We start from the raw sequence: 26,557 nt of genomic DNA on the forward strand, positions 1-26,557 counted from the left end.
AGAACATTATCTCGGAAAGCAAAAATGGGTATGTTTGAAGGAATAGTGGTTCCAACAATGTTGTATGGTTGCGAGGCGTGGACTATGGATAGAGTTGTGCGCAGGAGGATGGATGTGCTGGAAATGAGATGTTTGAGGACAATGTGTGGTGTGAGGTGGTTTGATCGAGTAAGTAACGTAAGGGTAAGAGAGATGTGTGGAAATAAAAAGAGCGTGGTTGAGAGAGCAGAAGAGGGTGTTTTGAAATGGTTTGGTCACATGGAGAGAATGAGTGAGGAAAGATTGACCAAGAGGATATATGTGTCGGAGGTGGAGGGAACGAGGAGAAGAGGGAGACCAAATTGGAGGTGGAAAGATGGAGTGAAAAAGATTTTGTGTGATCGGGGCCTGAACATGCAGGAGGGTGAAAGGAGGGAAAGGAATAGAGTGATTTGGAGCGATGTGGTATACTGGGGTTGACGTGCTGTCAGTGGATTGAATCAAGGCATGTGAGGCGTCTGGGGTAAACCATGGAAAGCTGTGTAGGTATGTATATTTGCGTGTGTGGACGTGTGTATGTACATGTGTATGGGGGGGGTTGGGCCATTTCTTTCGTCTGTTTCCTTGCGCTACCTCGCAAACGCGGGAGACAGCGACAAAGTATAAAAAAAAAAAAAAAAAAAAAAAAAATATATATATATATATTATCCCTGGGGATAGGGGTGAAAGAATACTTCCCACGCATTCCTCGCGTGTCATAGAAGGCGACTAGAGGGGAAGGGAGCGAGGAGCCAGAAATCCTCCCCTCCTTGTATTTTTTAACTTTCTAAAATGGGAAACAGAAGAAGGGGTCACGCGGAGAGCGCTCATCCTCCTCGAAGGCTCAGACTGGGGTGTCTAAATGTATGTGGATGTAACCAAGATGTGAAAAAAGGAGAGATAGGTAGTATGTTTGAGGAAAGGAACCTGGATGTTTTGGCTCTGAGTGAAACGAAGCTCAAGGGTAAAGGGGAAGAGTGGTTTGGGAATGTCTTGGGAGTAAAGTCAGGGGTTAGTGAGAGGACAAGAGCAAGGGAGGGAGTAGCAGTACTTCTCAAACAGGAGTTGTGGGAGTATGTGATAGAATGTAAGAAAGTAAATTCTCAATTAATATGGGTAAAACTGAAAGTTGATGGAGAGAGATGGGTGATTACTGGTGCATATGCACCTGGGCATGAGAAGAAAGATCATGAGATGCAAGTGTTTTGGGAGCAGCTGAATGAGTGTGTTAGTGGTTTTGATGCACGGGACCGGGTTATAGTGATGGGTGATTTGAATGAAAAGGTGAGTAATGTGGCAGTTGAGGGAATAATTGGTATACATGGGGTGTTCAGTGTTGTAAATGGAAATGGTGAAGAGCTTGTAGATTTATGTGCTGAAAAAGGACTGGTGATTGGGAATACCTGGTTTAAAAAGCGAGATATACATAAGTATACGTATGTAAGTAGGAGAGATGGCCAGAGAGCATTATTGGATTACGTGTTAATTGACAGGCACGCGAAAGAGAGACTTTTGGATGTTAATGTGCTGAGAGGTACAACTGGAGGGATGTCTGATCATTATCTTGTGGAAGCGAAGGTGAGGATTTGTAGAGGTTTTCAGAAAAGAAGAGTGAATGTTGGGGTGAAGAGGGTGGTGAGAGTAAGTGAGCTTGAGAAGGAGACTTGTGTGAGGAAGTACCAAGAGAGACTGAGTACAGAATGGAAAAAGGTGAGAACAATGGAAGTAAGGGGAGTGGGGGAGGAATGGGATGCATTTAGGGAATCAGTGACGGATTGCACAAAAGATGCTTGTGGCATGAGAAGAGTGGGAGGTGGGTTGATTAGAAAGGGTAGTGAGTGGTGGGATGAAGAAGTAAGATTATTAGTGAAAGAGAAGAGAGAGGCATTTGGACGATTTTTGCAGGGAAAAAATGCAATTGAGTGGGAGATGTATAAAAGAAAGAGACAGGAGGTCAAGAGAAAGGTGCAAGAGGTGAAAAAGAGGGCAAATGAGAGTTGGGGTGAGAGAGTATCATTAAATTTTAGGGAGACTAAAAAGATGTTCTGGAAGGAGGTAAATAAAGCGTGTAAGACAAGGGAGCAAATGGGAACTTCAGTGAAGGGCGCACATGGGGAGGTGATAACAAGTAGTGGTGATGTGAGATGATGGAGTGAGTATTTTGAAAGTTTGTTGAATGTGTTTGATGATAGAGTGGCAGATATAGGGTGTTTTGGCCGAGGTAGTGTGCAAAGTGAGAGGGTTAGGGAAAATGATTTGGTAAACAGAGAAGAGGTAGTAAAAGCTTTGCGGAAGATGAAAGCCGGCAAGGCAGCAGGTTTGGATGGTATTGCGGTGGAATTTATCAAAAAAGGGGGTGACTGTATTACTGACTGGTTGGTAAGGTTATTTAATGTATGTATGACTCATGGTGAGGTGCCTGAGGATTGGCGGAATGCGTGCATAGTGCCATTGTACAAAGGGAAAGGGGATAAGAGTGAGCGCTCAAATTACAGAGGTATAAGTTTGTTGAGTATTCCTGGTAAATCATATGGGAGGGTATTGATTGAGAGGGTGAAGGCATGTACAGACCATCAGATTGGGGAAGAGCAGTGTGGTTTCAGAAGTGGTAGAGGATGCATGGATCAGGTGTTTGCTTTGAAGAATGTATGTGAGAAATACTTAGAAAAGCAAATGGATTTGTATGTAGCATTTATGGATCTGGAGAAGGCATATGATAGAGTTGATAGAGATGCTCTGTGGAAGGTATTAAGAATATATGGTGTGGGAGGCAAGTCGTTAGAAGCAGTGAAAAGTTTTTATCGAGGATGTAAGGCATGTGTACGTGTAGGAAGAGAGGAAAGTGATTGGTTCTCAGTGAATGTAGGTTTGCGGCAGGGGTGTGTGATGTCTCCATGGTTGTTTAATTTGTTTATGGATGGGGTTGTTAGGGAGGTGAATGCAAGAGTTTTGGAAAGAGGGGCAAGTATGAAGTCTGTTGGGGATGAGAGAGCTTGGGAAGTGAGTCAGTTGTTGTTCGCTGATGATACAGCGCTGGCGGCTGATTCATTTGAGAAACTGCAGAAGCTGGTGACTGAGTTTGGTAAAGTGTGTGAAAGAAGAAAGTTAGGAGTAAATGTGAATAAGAGCAAGGTAATTAGGTACAGTAGGGTTGAGGGTCAAGTCAATTGGGAGGTAAGTTTGAATGGAGAAAAACTGGAGGAAGTGAAGTGTTTTAGATATCTGGATGTGGATCTGGCAGCGGATGGAACCATGGAAGCGGAAGTGGATCATAGGGTGGGGGAGGGGGCAAAAATCCTTGGAGCCTTGAAGAATGTGTGGAAGTCGAGAACATTATCTTGGAAAGCAAAAATGGGTATGTTTGAAGGAATAGTGGTTCCAACAATGTTGTATGGTTGCGAGGCGTGGGCTATGGATAGAGTTGTGCGCAGGAGGATGGATGTGCTGGAAATGAGATGTTTGAGGACAATGTGTGGTGTGAGGTGGTTTGATCAAGTAAGTAACGTAAGGGTAAGAGAGATGTGTGGAAATAAAAAGAGTGTGGTTGAGAGAGCAGAAGAGGGTGTTTTGAAATGGTTTGGGCACATGGAGAGAATGAGTGAGGAAAGATTGACCAAGAGGATATATGTGCCGGAGGTGGAGGGAACGAGGAGAAGTGAGAGACCAAATTGGAGGTGGAAAGATGGAGTGAAAAAGATTTTGTGTGATCGGGGCCTGAACATGCAGGAGGGTGAAAGGAGGGCAAGGAATAGAGTGAATTGGATCGATGTGGTATACCGGGGTTGACGTGCTGTCAGTGGATTGAATCAGGGGATGTGAAGCGTCTGGGGTAAACCATGGAAAGCTGTGTAGGTATGTATATTTGCGTGTGTGGACGTATGTATATACATGTGTATGGGGGTGGGTTGGGCCATTTCTTTCGTCTGTTTCCTTGCGCTACCTCGCAAACGCGGGAGACAGCGAGAAAAAAAAGAAAAAAAAAAATTCTTCAAAGTAAACACCTGATCCACACATCCTCTACCACTTTTGAAACAACACTGCCCCCCCTAATCTGATGCTCTGTAAATGCCTTTACCCTCTCAATAAACACCCTCCCATATAATTTCCCAGGAATACTCAACAAACTTATACCTATGTAATTTGAACATTCACCACTATCCCCTTTGCCTTAGTACAATGGCACTATGCATGCATTTTGCCAATCCTCAGGCACTTCACCACGATCCATACCTACAATGAATATCCTTACCAACCAATCAACAACTCAGTCACCCCCCCCTTTTTTTTTTTATAAATTCCACTGCAATACCATCCCAATCCGCAGCCTTGCTGGCTTTTATCTTCCACACAGCTTTCACTACCTCTTCTCTGTTTACCAAACCATTCTAGATAGATATATTGATAGATAGATAGATAGACAGATAGATAGATGGATATATAGGTGAATAACAAGTAGTGGAGACAGAGTTAGTATTTTGAAGGATTATTCAATGTATTTGATGATAAGTTGACAGATGTAGTGTGTTTGGGTCATGGAGATATCTGAAGAGAGAGGCAGAGAAAGCGGTTTGGTGCAGAGAAGTTGTGAAAGCTTTGCTTAAGATGAAATGTGTTAAGGCAGCTGGAATTAAAGTTTTTTTTTTTTTTTTTTTTTTTATACTTTGTCGCTGTCTCCCGCGTTTGCGAGGTAGCGCAAGGAAACAGACGAAAGAAATGGCCCAACCCCCACCATACACATGTACATACACACGTCCACACACGCAAATATACATACCTACACAGCTTTCCATGGTTTACCCCAGACGCTTCACATGCCTTGATTCAATCCACTGACAGCACGTCAACCCCTGTATACCACATCGCTCCAATTCACTCTATTCCTTGCCCTCCTTTCACCCTCCTGCATGTTCAGGCCCCGATCACACAAAATCCTTTTCACTCCATCTTTCCACCTCCAATTTGGTCTCCCTCTTCTCCTCGTTCCCTCCACCTCCGACACATATATCCTCTTGGTCAATCTTTCCTCACTCATTCTCTCCATGTGCCCAAACCATTTCAAAACACCCTCTTCTGCTCTCTCAACCACGCTCTTTTTATTTCCACACATCTCTCTTACCCTTACGTTACTTACTCAATCAAACCACCTCACACCACACATTGTCCTCAAACATCTCATTTCCAGCACATCCATCCTCCTGCGCACAACTCTATCCATAGCCCACGCCTCGCAACCATACAACATTGTTGGAACTACTATTCCTTCAAACATACCCATTTTTGCTTTCCGGGATAATGTTCTCGACTTCCACACATTTTTCAAGACTCCCAAAATTTTCGCCCCCTCCCCCACCCTATGATCCACTTCCGCTTCCATGGTTCCATCCGCTGACAGATCCACTCCCAGATATCTAAAACACTTCACTTCCTCCAGCCTCTCACCATTCAAACTCACCTCCCAATTGACTTGACCCTCAACCCTACTGTACCTAATAACCTTGCTCTTATTGACATTTACTCTTAACTTTCTTCTTCCACACACTTTACCAAACTCCGTCACCAGCTTCTGCAGTTTCTCACATGAATCCGCCACCAGCGCTGTATCATCAGCGAACAACAACTGACTCACTTCCCAAGCTCTCTCATCCCCAACAGACTTCATACTTGCCCCTCTTTCCAAAACTCTTGCATTTACCTCCCTAACAACCCCATCCATAAACAAATTAAACAACCATGGAGACATCACACACCCCTGCCGCAAACCTACATTCACTGAGAACCAATCACTTTCCTCTCTTCCTACACGTACACATGCCTTACATCCTCGATAAAAACTTTTCACTGCTTCTAACAACTTGCCTCCCACACCATATATTCTTAATACCTTCCACAGAGCATCTCTATCAACTCTATCATATGCCTTCTCCAGATCCATAAATGCTACATACAAATCCATTTGCTTTTCTAAGTATTTCTCACATACATTCTTCAAAGCAAACACCTGATCCACACATCCTCTACCACTTCTGAAACCACACTGCTCTTCCCCAATCTGATGCTCTGTACATGCCTTCACCCTCTCAATCAATACCCTCCCATATAATTTACCAGGAATACTCAACAAACTTATACCTCTGTAATTTGAGCACTCACTCTTATCCCCTTTGCCTTTGTACAATGGCACTATGCAAGCATTCCGCCAATCCTCAGGCACCTCACCATGAGTCATACATACATTAAATAACCTTACCAACCAGTCAACAATACAGTCACCCCCTTTTTTAATAAATTCCACTGCAATACCATCCAAACCTGCTGCCTTGCCGGCTTTCATCTTCCGCAAAGCTTTTACTACCTCTTCTCTGTTTACCAAATTATTTTCCCTAACCCTCTCACTTTGCACACCACCTCGACCCAAACACCCTATATCTGCCACTCTGTCATCAGACACATTCAACAAACCTTCAAAATACTCATTCCATCTCCTTCTCACATCACCACTACTTGTTATCACCTCCCCATTTACGCCCTTTACTGAAGTTCCCATTTGCTCCCTTGTCTTACGCACCCTATTTACCTCCTTCCAGAACATCTTTTTATTCTCCCTAAAATTTACTGATAGTCTCTCACCCCAACTCTCATTTGCCCTTTTTTTCACCTCTTGCACCTTTCTCTTGACCTCCTGTCTCTTTCTTTTATACTTCTCCCACTCAATTGCATTTTTTCCCTGCAAAAATCGTCCAAATGCCTCTCTCTTCTCTTTCACTACTACTCTTACTTCTTCATCCCACCACTCACTACCCTTTCTAAACAGCCCACCTCCCACTCTTCTCATGCCACAAGCATCTTTTGCGCAATCCATCACTGATTCCCTAAATACATCCCATTCCTCCCCCACTCCCCTTACTTCCATTGTTCTCACCTTTTTCCATTCTGTACACAGTCTCTCCTGATACTTCTTCACACAGGTCTCCTTCCCAAGCTCACTTACTCTCACCACCTTCTTCACCCCAACATTCACTCTTCTTTTCTGAAAACCCATACAAATCTTCACCTTAGCCTCCACAAGATAATGATCAGACATCCCTCCAGTTGCACCTCTCAGCACATTGACATCCAAAAGTCTCTCTTTCGCACGCCTGTCCATTAACACGTAATCCAATAACGCTCTCTGGCCATCTCTCCTACTTACATAAGTATACTTATGTATATCTCGCTTTTTAAACCAGGTATTCCCAATCATCAGTCCTTTTTCAGCACATAAATCTACAAGCTCTTCACCATTTCCATTTACAACACTGAACACCCCATGCATACCAATTATTCCCTCAACTGCCACATTACTCACCTTTGCATTCAAATCACCCATCACTATAACCCGGTCTCGTGCATCAAAACCGCTAACACACTCATTTAGCTGCTCCCAAAACACTTGCCTCTCATGATCTTTCTTCTCATGCCCAGGTGCATATGCACCAATAATCACCCACCTCTCTCCATCAACTTTCAATTTTACCCATATTAATCGAGAATTACTTTCTTACATTCTATGACATACTCCCACAACTCCTGTTTCCCTGGGGATAGGGGTGAAAGAATACTTCCCACGTATTCCTCGCGTGTCGTAGAAAGCGACTAGAGGGGACGGGAGCGGGGGGCCGGAAATCCTCCCCTCCTTGTATTAACTTTCTAAAATGGGAAACGGAATTAAAGGTACTAATGATAATTTCTTAAGAAACGATGTGAATGTGTTGTTGACTGGTTTGATAGGATTTTGTATACACATATGGATCATGGAAAGGTCCCTAAAGGCTGATGGAATGCATGTATAGTGCCACAGTATAAAGGCAAGTGGGATGAAGGTTAGTGTTTGAACAAAAGAGGTATAAGTTTGCTGAGTGTACTTGGCTAATTGAATGGGAGAGTGTTGATTGAGAGGGTGAAGGCATGCACAGAGCATCAGTTTGCGAAGGAAAAATGTGGTTTCTAGAGTGCCAGAGGATGTGTGAATCAGGTATTTGCTTTATGGAATGTGTGTAAGAAATACTTAGAGAGACAAAAGGATTTGTATGTGGCATTTATGGATCTGGGAAAAGCAAATGATAACGTTTATAGAGATGCTTTGTAGCAGGTCTCACAAATATATGGTATGGGAGGAAAACCACTAGGAGTGACAATTCTCATCAAGAGTATTAGGGATATGTGCAAATAGGTAGAGAGGAGATTCTGTGGTTCCAGGTGAAGGTTAGTCTGTGGCAGGGGTGTGTGATATCACCATGGCTGTTTATTTTGTTTCTGTAAAGTGTGGTGAGGGAGGTAAATGCAATGCTCTTAGAGGAAGGGGAAAGTATGGGTATGCTGCCTGTAGGGGTGAGGCGACCTGGAAAATGAATCAGTTGCTGTCAGCTGATGACAGCCCTGGTGACAGATTTCATGGAGAAACTACAAACTGGTGTCTAAGTCTGGAAGTGTGTAATGGAGGAAGTTGAAATAAAATGTTCATAAAAGCAAAGTTACTAGGTTTAGCAAGGATAAGGGACAGGATGTTGGGTTGCGATTGTGAATGGAGAAAATTTGAAGAAAGTGAAGTGTTTCAAACACCTTGGATGGACATGGCAGCAAATGGAATCATGGAAGCAAAAGTGCGTCATAGGGTGGGTGAGGAGGCAAAGGATCTGAGAGCATTATTAAATGTGTGGAAAGAAAGGTCATTATTTGGGAGGCAAAAATGGGTATGTTTGTAAAGGTAAAGTAGCTCTAGTAATGTTGTATGGATGCAAGGCATGGGCTATAGATGAGAATGGATGGAGGAGGTTGGAAGTGTTACAAATGAAACGCATGAGGATAATACATTGTGTGAGGTAGTTTGATCAAGTAAGTATTAAAAAAGGTAAAAGAGAGGTGTGATAACAAGAAGAGTGTGATTTAAAGAGCTAAAGACAGTGTACTGAAAAGGTTTAGAAACATGAAAAGAGTGAGTGAAGTGAGTCAAGGAGAAGTGAGTCAAGTGAGAAGGGGAAGACCAACCTTGAGATGGAAGGATGGAGTGAAAGTGATTCAGAGTGATCAGAGCATGAGCAAGCAGGAAGGCAGAACACATATATGGGATAGAGTGAACAGGAGCATTGTGGTATACAGCAGGTGATATGCTGTCAATTGACTGAACCAGGGCATATGAAGCGCTGGGTAAAACCAAGGAAAGGTCTGTGGCATCTGATCATGGTTAGGGGGCTAAGGTTTCAGTCCATTACACATGACAGCTAGAGAATGGATGTGAGCAAATGAGGCCTTTCTTCATCTATTTCTTGTGCTAAATTGTTAATGTGGGAAACAGGAAACAAGGATGAAAAAATAAAAAGTATTCCTTCACTGCACAACACAAACATGAATGAATATTAACAATAGCATGGATCATATAAATACTGTCACTTACATGCAGCATAACGCATTTTTGTAAGGATCCCTTCCAGCACAGCTCCTCTTCCTCCAATCTCAGCCAACATGTGAACCTCATCCACTACCACAAGGCCCACTTCCTTCATACGGCAGGTTTCCAGAAGTGCATTTAAAAGACCTGATGCCTTCTCTATGGTTGCAACATATATAACATGCCTGGAGGAAGTTAAAAAGCAATGTGATATGCTTTATTTAAATTCAGCAATTATGACTGCATGACAAACAATAAAAAGGAGACTTACACTGAAGAGATGTACATCATTAATCATTTGTAAATATGCTCAACAGTACTCCTCTTTCCTGCTCTATCATCTGGCAAAAACTTCTTCAGTTCCATTTTTGAACCAATTACAAGCAAGATTTGATAAGTAGTGATGAAGTGAGAAGGAGATGGAGTGAGTATTTTGGAAATTTGTTGAATGTGTTTGATGACAGAATGGAAGATATAAGGTGTATTGGTCGGGGTGGTGTGCGAAGTGGGAAGGTCAGGGAGAATGGTTTGATAAAGAGAGAAGAGGTAGTGAAAGCAGGTTTGGATGGTATTGCAGTGGAATTTATTAAAAAAGGGGGTAACTGTGTTGTTGATTGGTTGGTAAGGATATTCATTGCATGTATGGATCATGGGGAAGTGCCTGAGGATAGGCAGAATGCATGCATAGTGCCTTTGTACAAAGGCAAAGGGGACAAAGGAGTGTTCAAACTACAAAGGCATAGGTTTGTTGAGTATTCCTGGGAAATTATATGGGAGGGTATTGATTGAGAAGGTAAAGGCATGTAAAGAGCATCAGACTGGGGAAGAGCAGTGAAGTTTCAGAAATAGTAGAGGATGTGTGGATCAGGTGATTGCTTTGAAGAATGTATGTGTGAAATACTTAGAAAAACAGATGGATCTGGAGAAGGCATGTGATAGGGTTGATAGAGATGCTTTGTGAAAGGTTTAAAGAGTACATGGAGTGGGAGGTAAGTAGGTGGAAGCAGTGAAAAGTTTTCACCATGGATGTAAGGCATGTGTATGAGTAGGGAAGAGAGAAGAGTGATTGGTTCCCATTGAAAGTCAGTTTGCGGCAGGGGTAAGTGGTGTCCCCATGGTTGTTTGATTTTCTTATGGATGGGGTGGTTAGGGAGGTAAATGCAAGGGTTTTGCAGAGAGGGGCGAGTATGCAGTATGTTCTAGATAAGAGGGACTGCAAAGTCAGTTGTTGTTTGCTGATGATACAGAACTAGTGGCAGATTCGGGTGAGAAACTGCAGAGGTTGGTGACTGAATTCAGAAAAGTGTATAAAAGGAGAAAATTGAGAGTAAATGTGAATAAGAGCAAGGTTGTTAGGTTCAGTAGGGTTGAGGAACAAGTTAATTGGGATGTAATTTTGAATGGAGAAAAATTGTAGGAAGTGAAATGTTTCAGATATCTGGAAGTGGACTCAGCAGCGGATGGAACCATGGAAGTGAGTCACAGGGTGGGGGAGGGGGCAAAGGTTCTGGGAGCAATGAAGAATGTGTGGAAGGCGAGAATGTTTATCTCAGAGAGCAAAAATGGGTCTGTTTGAATGAATAGTGGTTCCAACAATGATATATGGTTGCGAGGCGTGGGATATAGATAGGGTTGTGCGGAGGAGGGTGGATGTGTTGGAAATGAAATGCTTGAGGACAATATTTGGCGTGAGGTGGTTTGATTGAGTATTATAATTGTAAGAGAGAAGTGTGGTAATAAAAAGAGTGTGGTTAAGAGAGCAGAACAGGGTGTGTTGAAATGGTTTGGTCACATGGAGAGAATGAGTGATGAAAGATTGACAAAGGAGATATGTGTGTCAAAGGCAGAGGGAACAAGGAGAAACAGGAGACCAAACTAAAGGTCAAAGGATGGAGTGAAAAGGATTTTGAGCGATCAGGGCTTGTACATACAGGAGGGTGAAAGAGTGCAAGGAATAGATTGAATTGGAATGATGTGGTATACCAGGGTAGACGTGCTGTCAATAGATGGAACCAGGGCATGTGAAGAGTCTGGGGTAAACCATGGAAAGTTTTGTGGGGCCTAGATGTAGAAAGAAAGCTAAGGTTTTGGTGCATCACACATGAAAGATAGAGAATGAGTGAGAATGAATGTGGCCTTTTTTGTCTTCTCTCTCTCTCTCTCTCTCTCTCTCTCTCTCTCTCTCTCTCTCTCTCTCTCTCTCTCTTGCTCTCCCCCCCCTCTCTCTCTCTCTCTTTTAATACATACTTGCTATTTCCCATGCTAGCAAAGTTGCCTCAAGAACAGATGACTGAACCTTAAAGTGAAAAATCCTCATTTGGCCCCATTCTCTGTTCTTTTAGAAAAATAAAACAGGAGGGAAGGATTTCTGACCCCCTACTCCCACCACTTTTAGTTGCCTTCTACGACACACAAGGAATACATGGGAAGTATTCTATCTCCCCATCCCTTTTTTCCCTGGTGCTACCTCGTTGATGCAGGGTGATGCTGTTTCCTGTGGGGCAGAGTGGTGCTGGGAATGGATGAAGGCAAGCAAGTATGAATATGTACATAAGTATATATGTATATAGCTGTGTATGTGTATATATATATGTATATGTATGTATGTGTAATGTGTATAAGTATGTTAATGTGTGTGTATGTATGTATGTATGTATGTATGTATGGGTGCTTTGAAATGATTTGGTCACATGGAGAGAATGAGTGAGGAAAGATTGACAAAGAGGATATATGTGTCAAAGGTGGAAGGAACGAGAAGTGGGAGACCAAACTGGAGGTGGAAAGATGGAGTGAAAAAAGGTTTTGAGTGATCGGGGCCTGAACATGCAGGAGGGTGAAAGGCGTGCAAGGAACAGAGTGAATTGGAACGATGTGGTATACCGGGGTCGACGTGCTGTCAATGGATTGAACCAGGGCATGTGAAGCGTCTGGGGTAAACCATGGAAAGTTCTGTGGGGCCTGGAGGTGGAAAGGGAGCTGTGGTTTCGGTGCATTATTACATGACAGCTAGAGACTGAGTGTGAACAAATGTGGCCTTTGTTGTCTTTTCCTAGCACTACCTCGCGCACATGAGGGGGGAGGGGGATGTTATTTCATGTGTGGCGGGGTGGCAATGGGAATGAATAAAGGAAGACAGTATGAATTATGTACATGTGTATATATGTATATGTCTGTGTGTGTATATATATGTATAAGTTAAGATGTATAGGTATGTATATGTGTGTGTATGGACGTGTATGTATATACATGTGTATGTGGGTGGGTTGGGCCATTTCTTTCATCTGTTTCCTTGCGCTACCTCGCTAACGCGGGAGACAGTGATAAAGCAAAATAAAGTAAATGTATGTGTATGTGCATGGGTATTTATGCGTATAGGTGTATATATGAGTGATTGGGCCATTCTTCGTCTGTTTCCTAGTGCTACATCACTGTCTCAAGAAACATGGACAAAGCATAATAAAAACATTCTATTTATTTATCTATTCATCATACTTAACTGCCGTCTCCTGCGCTAGTGAGGTAGTGTAAGGAAACAGAAAAGGAATGACCCAACCCAACCACATACACATGTATATACATATATGCCCACACGCACACATACATACATATGCATTTCAACGTAAACATACACATACATAAATATACATTTCAATGTACACATACATATACACACAGACATATACACATATACATATGTAAATATCAATACTTGCTGCCTTCATCTGTTCCTATCGTTAACCCGCCACACATGAAATAGCATCCCCCCAACTCCCCTCCAGCGAGGCAGTGCCATGAACAGACAAAAAAGGCCACATGTGTTCACACTCAGTCTCTAGCTGTCATGTGTAATGCACCAAAATCACAGCTCCCTTTCCACATCCAGGCCCCACAGACCTTTCCAAGGTTTACCCAAGATGCTTCACATGCCCTGGTTCAATCCACTGACAACACATCCACCCGGTATACCACATCATTTCAATCCACTCTATTCCTTGCAATCCTTTCTCCCTCCTGAATCTTCAGGCCCCAATCACTCAAAATCTTTTTCACTTCATCCTTCCACCCCCAATTTGGTCTCCCACTTCTCCTCATTCCCTCCACCTCAAGCACATATATCCTCTTTGTTAATCTTTCCTCACTCATTCTCTCTATATGTCCAAACCATTTCAACACACCCTCTTCTGCTCTCTCAACCACACTCTTTTTATTACCACACATTGCTCTTACTCTTTCATTACTTACTTCATCAAACAACCTCACACCACATATTGTCCTCAAACATTTCATTTCCAACACATCCACCAACCTCCACACAACACTATCTATAGCCCATGCCTCAAAACCATACAACATCGTTGGAACTACTATTCCTTCAAACACCTATTTTTGCTCTCCAACATAAAGTTCTCTCCTTCCACACTTCTTCATCGCTCCCAGAACCTCCGTGCCCTTCCCACCCAGTGTACTCACTTCTGTTTAGATGTTCCATGTTCTCTGCTAAGTCCACTCCCAGATATCAAAAACACTTCACTTCCTCCAAATTTTCTCCATTCAAACTTACATCCCAGTTAGCCTGTCCCTCAACTCTACTGAAATTAATAACCTTGTTCTTATTTGCATTTACTCTCAATTTTCTCCCTGCACACACTTTTCCAAGCTCAGTCACCAACTTCTGCAGTTTCTCACTTGAATCAAACACTAAAGCTGTCTCATCGGTGAACAACAACTGACTCACTTCCCAAGCCCTCTCATCCACAACAGACTACATACTCACCCCTCTCTCCAAAACTCTTGCATTTACCTCCCTAACTACTCTTCCATAAACAAATTAAACAACCATGAGGACAGCACACAACCCTGCCCAAAACCAACATTCACTGGGAACCAATTACTCTCCTCTCTTCCTACTAGTATACATACCTTACATCCTTGCTAAAACTTTTCACTGCTTCTAGCAACTTACCTCAAACACCATATATGCTTAAAACCTTCCACAAAGCATCTCCATCAACCTTAGCATATGCCTTCTCCAGATCCATAAATTCTACATACAAATCCATCTGTTTTTCTAATAATTTTTGACATACATTCTTCAAGGGAACAAATGGAAATATCAGTGAAGGGGAATAATGGGGAGGTGATAACAAGTAGTGGTGATGTGAGAAGGAGATGGAGGGAGTATTTTGGAGGTTTGTTGAATGTGTTTGATGACAGAGTGGCAGATATAAGGTGTTTTGGTCAAGCTGGTGTGCAAAGTGAGAGGGTTAGGGAGAATGATTTGATAAACAGAGAAGAGGTAGTAAATGCTTTGCGGAAGATGAAAGCCATCAAGGCAGCGGGTTTGGATGGTATTGCAGTGGAATTTGTTAAAAAAAGGGGAGACTGTATTATTGACTGGTTGGTAAGGTTATTTAATGTATGTATGACTCATGGTGAGGTGCCTCAGGATTGGTGGAATGCTTGCACAGTGTCATTGTACAAAGGCAAAGGGGATAAAAGTGAGTGCTCAAATTACAGAGGTATAAGTTTGTTGAGTATTCCTGGGAAATTATATGGGAGGGTATTGATTGAGAGGGTGAAGGCATGTACAGAGCATCAGATTGGGGAAGAGCAGTGTGGTTGCAGAAGTGATAGAGGATGTGTGGATCAGGTGTTTGCTTTGAAGAATGTAGGTGAGAAATACTTAGAAAAGCAAATGGATTTGTATGTAGCATTTATGGATCTGCAGAAGGCATATGATAGAGTTGATAAAGATGCTCTGTGGAAGGTATTGAGAATATATAGTGTGGGAGGCAAGTTGTTAGAAGCAGTGAAAAGTTTTTATCGAGGATGTAAGACATGTGTACATGTAGGAAGAGAGGAGTGTGATTGGTTCTCAGTGAATGTTGGTTTGCGGCAGAGGTGTGTGATGTCTCCATGGTTGTTCAATTTGTTTATGGATGGGGTTGTTAGGGAGGTGAATGCAAGAGTTTTGGAAAGAGGGTCAAGTATGTAGTCTGTTGTGGATGAGAGTGCTTGGGAAGTGAGTCAGTTGTTGTTCACTGATGATACACTGTGGGTGGCTGAGTTTGGTAAAGTGTGTGAAAGAAGAAAGCTGAGAGTAAATGTGAATAAGAGCGAAGTTATTAGGTACAGTAGGGTTGAGGGACAAGTCAATTGGGAGTAAGTTTGAATGGAGAAAAACTGGAGGAAGTGAAGTGTTTTAGATATCTGGGAGTGGATTTGGCAGCAGGTGGAACCATGGAAGCGGAGGTGAATCATAGGGTGGGGGAGTGGGCAAAAGTTCTGGGAGCGTTGAAGAATGTGTGGAAGTCAAGAACATTATCTCGGAAAGCAAAAATGGGTATATTTGAAGGAATAGTGGTTCCAACAATGATATATGGTTGCAAGGGGTGGGCTATAGAGTAGGGTGGAATGTGCTGGAAATGAGATGTTTGAGGACAATATGTGGTGTGAGGTGGTTTGATTGAAAGTAATGAAAGGGTAAGAGAGATGTGTGGTAATAAAAAGAGTGTGGTTGAAAGAGCAGAAGAGGGTGTTTTGAAATGGTTTGGTCACATGAAGAGAATGAGTGAGAAAAGACTTACAAAGAGGATATATGTGTCAGAGGTGGAGGAAACGAGAAGTGGGAGACCAAATTGGAGGTGGAAAGATGGAGGGAAAAAGATTTTGAGAGATCAGGGCCTGAACATGCAGGAGGATGAAAGGCATGCAAGGAATAGAGTGAACTGGAACAATGTGGTATACCGGGGTCGACATGCCGTCAATGGATTGAACCAGGGCATGTGAAGGGTCTGGGGTAAACCATGGAAAGCTCTGTGGGACCTGGAAGTGGAAAGGGAGCTGTGGTTCAGGTGCATTATACATGACAGCCAGAGACTGAGTGTGAACAAAAGTGGCCTTTGTTGTCTTTTCCTAGCACTACCTCACGCACATGAGGGGAGGGGGTTGTTATTTCATGTGTGGCGGGGTTTCGATGGGAATGAATAAAGGCGGACAGTATGAATTAAGTACATGTGTATATATGTATATGTCTGTGTGTGTATATATATGTATACGTTGAAATGTATAGGTATGTATATGTGCGTGTGTGGACATGTAGGTATATACATGTGTATGTGTGTGGGTTGGCCCATTCTTTCATCTGTTTCCTTGTGCTACCTCACTAACGTGGGAGACAGCGACAAAGTATAATAAATATATATAAATAACATTTTATCCCTGGGGATAGGGGAGAAAGAATAATTCCCACGCATTCCTCACATGTCGTAGAAGGTGACTAAAGGGGACGGGAGCAGTGTGCTAGAAACCCTCCCCTCGTATTTTAACTTTCTAAAAGGGGAGACAGAAGAAGGAGTCACGCAGGGAGTACTCATCCTCCTTGAAGGCTCAGATTGGGGTATCTAAATGTGTGTGGATGTAACCAAGATGAGAAAAAAGGACAGATAGGTATTATGTTTGAGGAAAGGAACCTGGATGTTTTGGCTCTGAGTGAAACGAAGCTCAAGGGTAAAGGGGAAGAGTGGTTTGGGAATATCTTGGGAGCAAAGTCAGGGGTTAGTGAGAGGACAAGAGCAAGGGAAGGAGTAGCACTACTCCTGAAACAGTAGTGGTGGGAGTGTGTGATAGAGTGTAAGAAGGTAAATTCTAGATTGATATGGGTAAAACTGAAAGTTGATGGAGAGAGATGGGTGATTATTGGTGTATATGCACCTGGGCATGAGAAGAAAGATCATGAGAGGCAAGTGTTTTGGGAGCAGCTGAATGAGTGTGTTAGTGGTTTTGATGCACAAAACCGGGTTATAGTGATGGGAGATTTGAATGCAAAGGTGAGTAATGTGGCAGTTGAGGGAATAATTGGTATACATGGGGTGTTCAGTGTTGTAAATGAAAATGGTGAAGAGCTTGTAGATTTATATGCTGAAAAAGGACTGGTGATTGGGATTACCTGGTTTAAAAATAGAGATATACATAAGTATACATATGTAAGTAGGAGAGATGGCCAGAGAGCGTTACTGGATTATGTGTTAATTGATAGGCACAGGAAAGAGAGACTTTTGGATGTTAATGTGGTGAGAGGTGCAACTGGAGGGATGTCTGATCATTATCTTGTGGAGGCGAAGGTGAAGATTTGTATGGGTTTTCAGAAAAGAAGAGAGAATGTTGGGGTGAAGAGAGTGGTGAGAGTAAGTGAGCTTGGGAAGGAGACTTGTGTGAGGAAGTACCAGGAGAGACTGAGTACAGAATGGAAAAAGGTGAGAACAAAGGAGGTAAGGGAAGTGGGGGAGGAATGGGATGTATTTAGGTAAGCAGTGATGGCTTGCGCAAAAGATGCTTGTGGCATGAGAAGCGTGGGAGGTGGGTTGATTAGAAAGGGCAGTGAGTGGTGGGATGAAAAAGTAAGATTATTAGTGAAAGAGAAGAGAGGCATTTGGACGATTTTTGCAGGGAAAAAATGCAAATGAGTGGGAGATGTATAAAAGAAAGAGGCAAGAGGTCAAGAGAAAGGTGCAACAGGTGAAAAAGAGGGCATATGAGAGTTGAAGTGAGAGAGTATCATTAGATTTTAGAGAGAATAAAAAGATGTTTTGGAAGGAGGTAAATAAATAGCGTAAGACAAGGGAGCAAATGGGAACTCCAGTGAAGGGGGCTAATGGGGGGGGGTGATAACAAGTAGGGATAATGTGAGAAGGAGATGGAGTGAGTATTTTGAAGGTTTGCTGAATGTGTTTCATGATAGAGTGGCAGATATAGGGTGTTTTGGTCGAGGTGGTGTGCAAAGTGAGAGGGTTAGGGAAAATGGTTTGGTAAACAGAGAACAGGTAGTACAAGCTTTGTGGAAGATGAAAGCCAGCTAGGCAGCAGGTTTGGATGGTATTGCAGTGGAATTTATTAAAAAAGGGGGTGACTGTATTGTTGACTGGTTGGTAAGGTTATTTAATGTATGTATGTTTCATGGTGAGGTGCCTGAGGATTGGCAGAATGCTTGCATAGTGCCATTGTACAAAGGCAAAGGGGATAAGAGTGAGTGCTCAAATTACAGGGGTATAAGTTTGTTGAGTATTCCTGGTAAATTATATGGGAGGGTATTGATTGATAGGGTGAAGGCATGTACAGAGCATCAGATTGGGGAAGAGCAGTGTGGTTTCAGAAGTGGCAGAGGATGTGTGGATCAGGTGTTTGCTTTGAGGAATGAATGTGTGTGGATCAGGTGTTTGCTTTGAGGAATGAATGTGAGAAATACTTAGAAAAGCAAATGGATTTGTATGTAGCATCTGTGGGTTTGGAGAAGGCATACGATAGAGTTGATAGAGATGCTCTGTGGAAGGTATCAAGTATATATGTTGTGGGAGGCAAGTTGTTAGAAGTAGTGAAAAGTTTTTATCAAGGATGTAAGGTATGTGTACGTGTAGGAAGAGAGGAAAGTGATTGGTTCTCAGTGAATGTAGGTTTGTGGCAGGGGTGTGTGATGTCTCCATGGTTGTTTAACTTGTTTATGGATGGGGTTGTTAGGGAGGTGAATGCAAGAGTTTTGGAAGGAGGGGCAAGTACGCAGTCTGTTGTGGATGAGAGAGCTTGGGAAGTGAGTCAGTTGTTGTTCGCTGATGATACAGCGCTGGCGGCTGATTCATGTGAGAAATTGCAGAAGCTAGTGACTGAGTTTGGTAAAGTGTGTGAAAGAAGAAAGTTGAGAGTAAATGTGAATAAGAGCAAGGTTATTAGGTACAATAGGGTTGAGGGTCAAGTCAATTGGGAGGTAAGTTTGAATGGAGAAAAACTGGAGGAAGTGAAGTGTTTTAGATATCTGGGAGTGGATCTGGCAGCGGATGGAACCATAGAAGTGGAAGTGAGTCATAGGGTGGGGGAGGGGGCGAAAATTCTAGGAGCCTTGAAGAATGTTTGGAAGTCGAGAACACTATCTCGGAGAGCAAAAATGGGTATGTTTGAAGGAATAGTGGTTCCCACAATGTTGTATGGTTGCGAGGCATGGGCTATGGATAGAGTTGTGCGCAGGAGAGTGGATGTGCTGGAAATGAGATGTTTGCGGACAACATGTGGTGTGAGGTGGTTTGATCGAGTGAGTAATGTAAGGGTAAGAGAGATGTGTGGTAATAAAATGAGTGTGGTTGAGAGAGCAGAAGAGGGTGTTTTGAAGTGGTTTGGTCACATGGAGAGAATGAGTGAGGAAAGATTGACCAAGAGGATATATGTGTCAGAGGTGGAGGGAACGAGGAGATGTGGGAGACCAAACTGGAGGTGGAAAGATGGAGTGAAAAAGATTTTGAGTGGTCATGGCCTGAACATGCAGGAGAGTGAAAGGCATGCAAGGAATAGAGTGAATTGGAACGATGTGGTATACCGGGATCGACGTGTTGTCAATGGATTGAACCAGGTCATGTGAAGCGTCTGGGGTAAACCATGGAAATTTCTGTGGGGCCTGGATGTGGAAATGGAGCTGTGGTTTCGGTGCATTATTACATGACAGCTAGAGACTAAGTGTGAACGAATGTGGCCTTTGTTGTCTTTCCTTAGCGCTACCTCGCGCACATGAAGGGGGAGGGGGTTGTTATTTCATGTATGGCAAGGTGGCGATAAAAGCAGACAGTATGAATTATGTACATGTGTATATATGTATATGTCCGTTAGCGTATATATATATGTATACGTTGAGATGTATAGGTATGTATATTTACATGTGTGGACATGTATGTATATACATGTGTATGTGGGTGGGTTGGGCTCTATCGTCAAATAAATTCAACAAACCTTCAAAATACTTACTCCATCTCCTTCTCACATCACCACTGCTTGTTATCACCTCCCCATTAGCCCCCTTCACTGAAGTTCCCATTTGTTCCCTTATATTATGCACTTTATTTAACTGCTATCAAAACATCTTTTTATTCTCCCTAAAATCTAATGATACTCTCTCACCCCAACTCTCATTTGCCCTCTTTTTCACCTCTTGCACCTTTCTCTTGACCTCCTGCCTCTTTCTTTTATACATCTCCCACTCATTTGCATTTTTTCCCTGCAAAAATTCTCCAAATGCCTCTCTCTTCTCTTTCACTAATAATCTTACTTCTTCATCCCACTACTCACTACCCTTTCTCATCTGCCCACCTCCCACACTTCTCATGCCACAAGCATCTTTTGCACAAGCCATCACTGCTTCCCTAAATACATCCCATTCCTCCCCAACTCCCCTTACGTCCTTTATTCTCACCTTTTCCGTTTGTGTACTCAGTCTCTCCTGGTACTTCCTCACACAAGTCTCCTTCCCAGGCTCACTTACTCTCATCACTCTTTTCACCCCAACATTCTCTCTTCTTTTCTGAAAACCTCTACAAATCTTCACCTTCCCCTCCACAAGATAATGATCAGACATCCCTCCAGTTGCACCTCTCAGCACATTAACATCCAAAAGTCTCTCTTTCCTGTGCCTATCAATTAACACATAATCCAATAACGCTCTCTGGCCATCTCTCCTACTTACATACGTATACTTATGTATATCTCGATTTTTAAACCAGATATTCCCAATCACCAGTCCTTTTTCAGCACATAAATCTACAAGCTCTTCACCATTTCCATTTACAACACTGAACACTCCATGTACACCAGTTATTCCCTCAACTGCCACATTACTCACCTTTGCATTCAAATCACCCATCAATATAACCCGGTCTCGTGCATCAAAACTACTAACACACTCATTCAGCTGCTCCCAAAACACTTGCCTCTCATGATCATCTTCTCATACCCAGGTGGATATGCACCAATAATCATCCATCTCTCTCCATCAACTTTCAGTTTCACCCATATCAATCTAGAGTTTATTTTCTTACCCTCTATCACATACTCCCACCACTCTTGTTTCAGGGGTAGTACTACTCCTTCCCTTGCTCTTGTCCTCTCATTAACCCCTGACTTTACTCCCAAGACATTTCCAAACCACTCTTCCCTTTTACCCTTGAGCTTCGTTCCACTTAGAGCCAAAACACCCAGGTTCCTTTCCTCAAACATACTACCTATCTCTCCTTTTTTCTCATCTTGGTTACATCCACACACATTTAGACACCCCAATCTGAGCCTTCAAGGAGGATGAGCACTCCCTGCAAGACTCCTTCCTCTGTTTCCCCCTTTAGAAAGTTAAAATACAAGAAAGGGAGGGTTTCCAGCCACCCGCTCCCGTCCCCTTTAGTCGCCTCATATGACACGTGAGGAATGCGTGGGAAGTATTCTTTCTCCCCTATCCCCAAGGATATTCATTTTATTTAGTTATTTTTATTTATTTTGCTTTGTCGCTGTCTCCCGCGTTAGCGAGGTAGCGCAAGGAAACAGACAAAAGAATGGCCCAACCCACCCACATACACATGTATATACATACATGTCCACACATGCAAATATACATACCTATACATCTCAATGTACAAATATACATATACACACACAGACATATACATATATACTTTTTTTTCTTTCTTTTAAACTATTCGCCATTTCCCGCGTTAGCGAGGTAGCGTTAAGAACAGAGGACTGGGCCTTTTTTGGAATATCCTCACCTGGCCCCCTCTGTTCCTTCTTTTGGAAAATTAAAAAAAAAAAGAGAGGGGAGGATTTCCAGCCCCCCGCTCCCTCCCCTTTTAGTCGCCTTCTATGACACGCAGGGAATACGTGGGAAGTATTCTTAATCCCCTATCACCAGGGATAATACATATATACATATGTACATAATTCATACTGTCTGCCTTTATTTGTTCCCATCGCCACCTCGCCACACATGGAATAACAGCCCCTTCCCCCCTCTGTGTGCGAGGTAGCGCTAGGAAAGACACCAAAGGCCCCATTCGTTCACACTCAGTCTCTAGCTGTCATGTAATAATGCACCAAAACCACAGCTCCCTTTCCACATCCAGGCCTCACACACTTTCCATGGTTTACCCCAGACGCTTCACATGCCCTGGTTCAATCCAATGACAGCACGTCGACCCCGGTATACCACAAGGTTCCAATTCACTCTATTTCTTGCACTCCTTTCACCCTCCTGCATGTTAGGGCCCCGATCACTCAGAATCTCTCTCACTTCATCTTTCCACCTCCAATATGGTCTCCCACTTCTCGTTCCCTCCACCTCTGACATATATATCCTCTTGGTCAATCTTTCCCCACTCCTTCTCTCCATGTGACCAAACCATTTCAGAACACCCTCTTCTGCTCTCTCAACCACACTCTTTTTATTTCCACACATCTCTCTCACCCTTACATTACTTACTCGATCAAACCACCTCACACTACATATTGTCCTCAAACATCTCATTTCCAGCACATCCACCCTCCTGTGCACAACTCTATCCATAGCCCACACCTTGCAACCATACAACATTGTTGGAACCACTATTCCTTCAAACATACACATTTTTGCTTTCCGAGATAATGTTCTCGACTTCCAAACATTCTTCAAGGCCCCCAGAATTTTCGCCCCCTCCCCCACCCTATGGTTCACTTCCGTTTCCATGGTTCCATCCGCTGCCAGATCCACTCCCAGATATCTAAAACACTTTACATCCTCCAGTTTTTCTCCATTCAAACTTACCTCCCAATTGACTTGACCCTCAACCCTACTGTACCTAATAACTTTGCTCTTATTCACATTTACTCTTAACTTTCCTCTTTCATACACTTTACCAAACTCAGTCACCAGCTTCTGGAGTTTCTCACATGAATCAGCCACCAGCACTGTATCATCAGCGAACAACAACTGACTCACTTCCCAAGCTCCCTCATTCACAACAGACTGCATACTTACCTCTCTTTCCAAAACTCTTGCATTCATCTCCCTAACAACCCCATCCATAGACAAATTAAACAACCATGGAGACATCAAACACCCCTACCGCAAACCTACACTCACTGAAAACCAATCACTTTCCTCTCTTCCTGCATGTACACATGCCTTACCTCCTCGATAAAAACTTTTCACTGCTTCTAACAACTTGCCTCCCACACCATATATTCTTAGTACCTTCCACAGAGCATCTTTATCAACTCTATCATATGCCTTCTCCAAATCCATAAATGCTACATACAAATCCATTTGCTTTTTCTAAGTATTTCTCACATACATTCTTCAAAGCAAACACCTGATCCACACATCCTCTACCACTTCTGAAACCACACTGCTCTTCCCCAATCTGATGCTTTATACACGCCTTCACCCTCTCAATCAATACCCTCCCATAGAATTTACCAGGAATACTCAACAAACTTATACCTCTGTAATTTGAGCACTCACTCTTATCCCCTTTGCCTTTGTACAATGGCACTATGCAAGCATTCCGCCAATTCTCAGGGACCTCACCATGAGTCATACATACATTAAATAACCTTACCAACCAGTCAACAATACAGTCACCCCCTTTTTTAATAAATTCCACTGCAATACTATCCAAACCTGCTTCTTTGCCGGCTTTCATCTTCCGTAAAGCTTTTACTACCTCTTCTCTATTTACCAAATCATTTTCCCTGACCCTCTCACTTTGCACACCACCTCGACCAAAACACCCTATATCTGCCACTTTATCATCAAACCTTCAAAATACTCACTCCATCTCTTTCTCACATCACCACTACTTGTTATCACCTCCCCATTTGCGCCCTTCACTGGAGTTCCCATTTGCTCCCTTGTCTTACGCACTTTATTTACCTCCTTCCAGAACATCTTTTTAGTCTCCCTAAAATTTAATGATACTCTCTCACCCCAACTCTCATTTGCCCTCTTTTTCACCTCTTGCACCTTTCTCTTGACCTCCTGTCTCTTTCTTTTATACATCTCCCACTCAATTGCATTTTTTCCCTGCAAAAATCGTCCAAATGCCTCTCTCTTCTCTTTCACTAATAATCTTACTTCTTCATCCCACCACTCACTACCCTTTCTAATCAACCCACCTCCCACTCTTCTCATGCCACAAGCATCTTTTGCACAATCCATCACTGATTCCCTAAATACATCCCATTCCTCCCCCACTCCCCTTACTTCCATATATATATATATATATATATATATATATATATATATATATATATATATATATATATATATATATATATATATATATATATGTATATATACATATATATATATATATATATATATATATATATATATATATATATATATATATATATATATATACATATATATATATATATATATATATATATATATATATATATATATATATATATATATATATATATATTCATATATACTGGAGGAAGTGAAGTGTTTTAGATATCTGGGAGTGGATCTGGCAGCGGATGGAACCATGGAAGAGGAAGTGGATCATAGGGTGGGGGAGGGGGCAAAAATTCTGGGAGCCTTGAAGAATGTGTGGAAGTCGAGAACATTATCTCAGAAAGCAAAAATGGGTATGTTTGAAGGAATAGTGGTTCCAACAATGTTGTATGGTTGCGAGGCGTGGGCTATGGATAGAGTTGTGCGCAGGAGGATGGATGTGCTGGAAATGAGATGTTTGAGGACAATGTGTGGTGTGAGGTGGTTTGATCGAGTAAGTAACGTAAGGGTAAGAGAGATGTGTGGAAATAAAAAGAGCGTGGTTGAGAGAGCAGAAGAGGGTGTTTTGAAATGGTTTGGGAACATGGAGAGAATGAGTGATGAAAGATTGACCAAGAGGATATATGTGTCGGAGGTGGAGGGAACGAGGAGAAGAGGGAGACCAAATTGGAGGTGGAAAGATGGAGTGACAAAGATTTTGTGTGACCGGGGCCTGAACATGCAGGAGGGTGAAAGGAGGGCAAGGAATAGAGTGAATTGGAGCGATGTGGTATACCGGGGTTGACGTGCTGTCAGTGGATTATATCGGGGCATGTGAAGCATCTGGGGTAAACCATGGAAAGCTGTGTAGGTATGTATATTTTGCGTGTGGGGACGTATGTATATACATGTGTATGGGGGTGGGTTGGGCCATTTCTTTCGTCTGTTTCCATGCGCTACCTCGCAAACGCGGGAGACAGCGACAAAAAAAAAAAAAAAATATATATATATATCATTAAATTTTAGGGAGAATAAAAAGATGTTCTGGAAGGAGGTAAATAAAGTGCGTAAGACAAGGGAGCAAATGGGAACTTCAGTGAAGGGCGCAAATGGGGAGGTGATAACAAGTAGTGGTGATGTGAGAAGGAGATGGAGTGAGTATTTCGAAGGTTTGTTGAATGTGTTTGATGATAGAGTGGCAGATATAGGGTGTTTTGGTCGAGGTGGTGTGCAAAGTGAGAGGGTTAGGGAAAATGATTTGGTAAACAGAGAAGAGGAAAGTGATTGGTTCTCAGTGAATGTAGGTTTGCGGCAGGGGTGTGTGATGTCTCCATGGTTGTTTAATTTGTTTATGGATGGGGTTGTTAGGGAGGTAAATGCAAGAGTCCTGGAAAGAGGGGCAAGTATGAAGTCTGTTGGGGATGAGAGAGCTTGGGAAGTGAGTCAGTTGTTGTTCGCTGATGATACAGCGCTGGTGGCTGATTCATGTGAGAAACTGCAGAAGCTGGTGACTGAGTTTGGTAAAGTGTGTGGAAGAAGAAAGTTAAGAGTAAATGTGAATAAGAGCAAGGTTATTAGGTACAGTAGGGTTGAGGGTCAAGTCAATTGGGAGGTGAGTTTGAATGGAGAAAAACTGGAGGAAGTGAAGTGTTTTAGATATCTGGGAGTGGATCTGTCAGCGGATGGAACCATGGAAGCGGAAGTGGATCATAGGGTGGGGGAGGGGGCGAAAATTTTGGGAGCCTTGAAAAATGTGTGGAAGTCGAGAACATTATCTCGGAAAGCAAAAATGGGTATGTTTGAAGGAATAGTGGTTCCAACAATGCTGTATGGTTGCGAGGCGTGGGCTATGGATAGAGTTGTGCGCAGGAGGATGGATGTGCTGGAAATGAGATGTTTGAGGACAATGTGTGGTGTGAGGTGGTTTGATCGAGTAAGTAACGTAAGGGTAAGAGAGATGTGTGGAAATAAAAAGAGCGTGGTTGAGAGAGCAGAAGAGGGTGTTTTGAAATGGTTTGGGCACATGGAGAGAATGAGTGAGGAAAGATTGACCAAGA

The 26,557-nt window shown here is 42.7% G+C and overlaps 1 protein-coding gene across 3 annotated transcripts in view; it reads right to left on the bottom strand.

The window, feature by feature from the left end:
• LOC139752010 (uncharacterized) overlaps positions 1–26,557 on the bottom strand; it is a 467,243-nt gene that overhangs the window by 290,899 nt on the left and 149,787 nt on the right. For all 3 annotated transcript variants that reach the window (XM_071667787.1, XM_071667788.1, XM_071667789.1), the window contains exon 7: positions 9,449–9,627. In XM_071667787.1, the coding sequence (XP_071523888.1) occupies positions 9,449–9,627 (179 nt within the window). The remainder of the gene's footprint in view (positions 1–9,448; positions 9,628–26,557) is intronic.

This window comes from Panulirus ornatus, chromosome 12, assembly GCF_036320965.1.
Source record: "Panulirus ornatus isolate Po-2019 chromosome 12, ASM3632096v1, whole genome shotgun sequence".
In the NCBI taxonomy this organism is placed as follows: domain Eukaryota; kingdom Metazoa; phylum Arthropoda; class Malacostraca; order Decapoda; family Palinuridae; genus Panulirus; species Panulirus ornatus.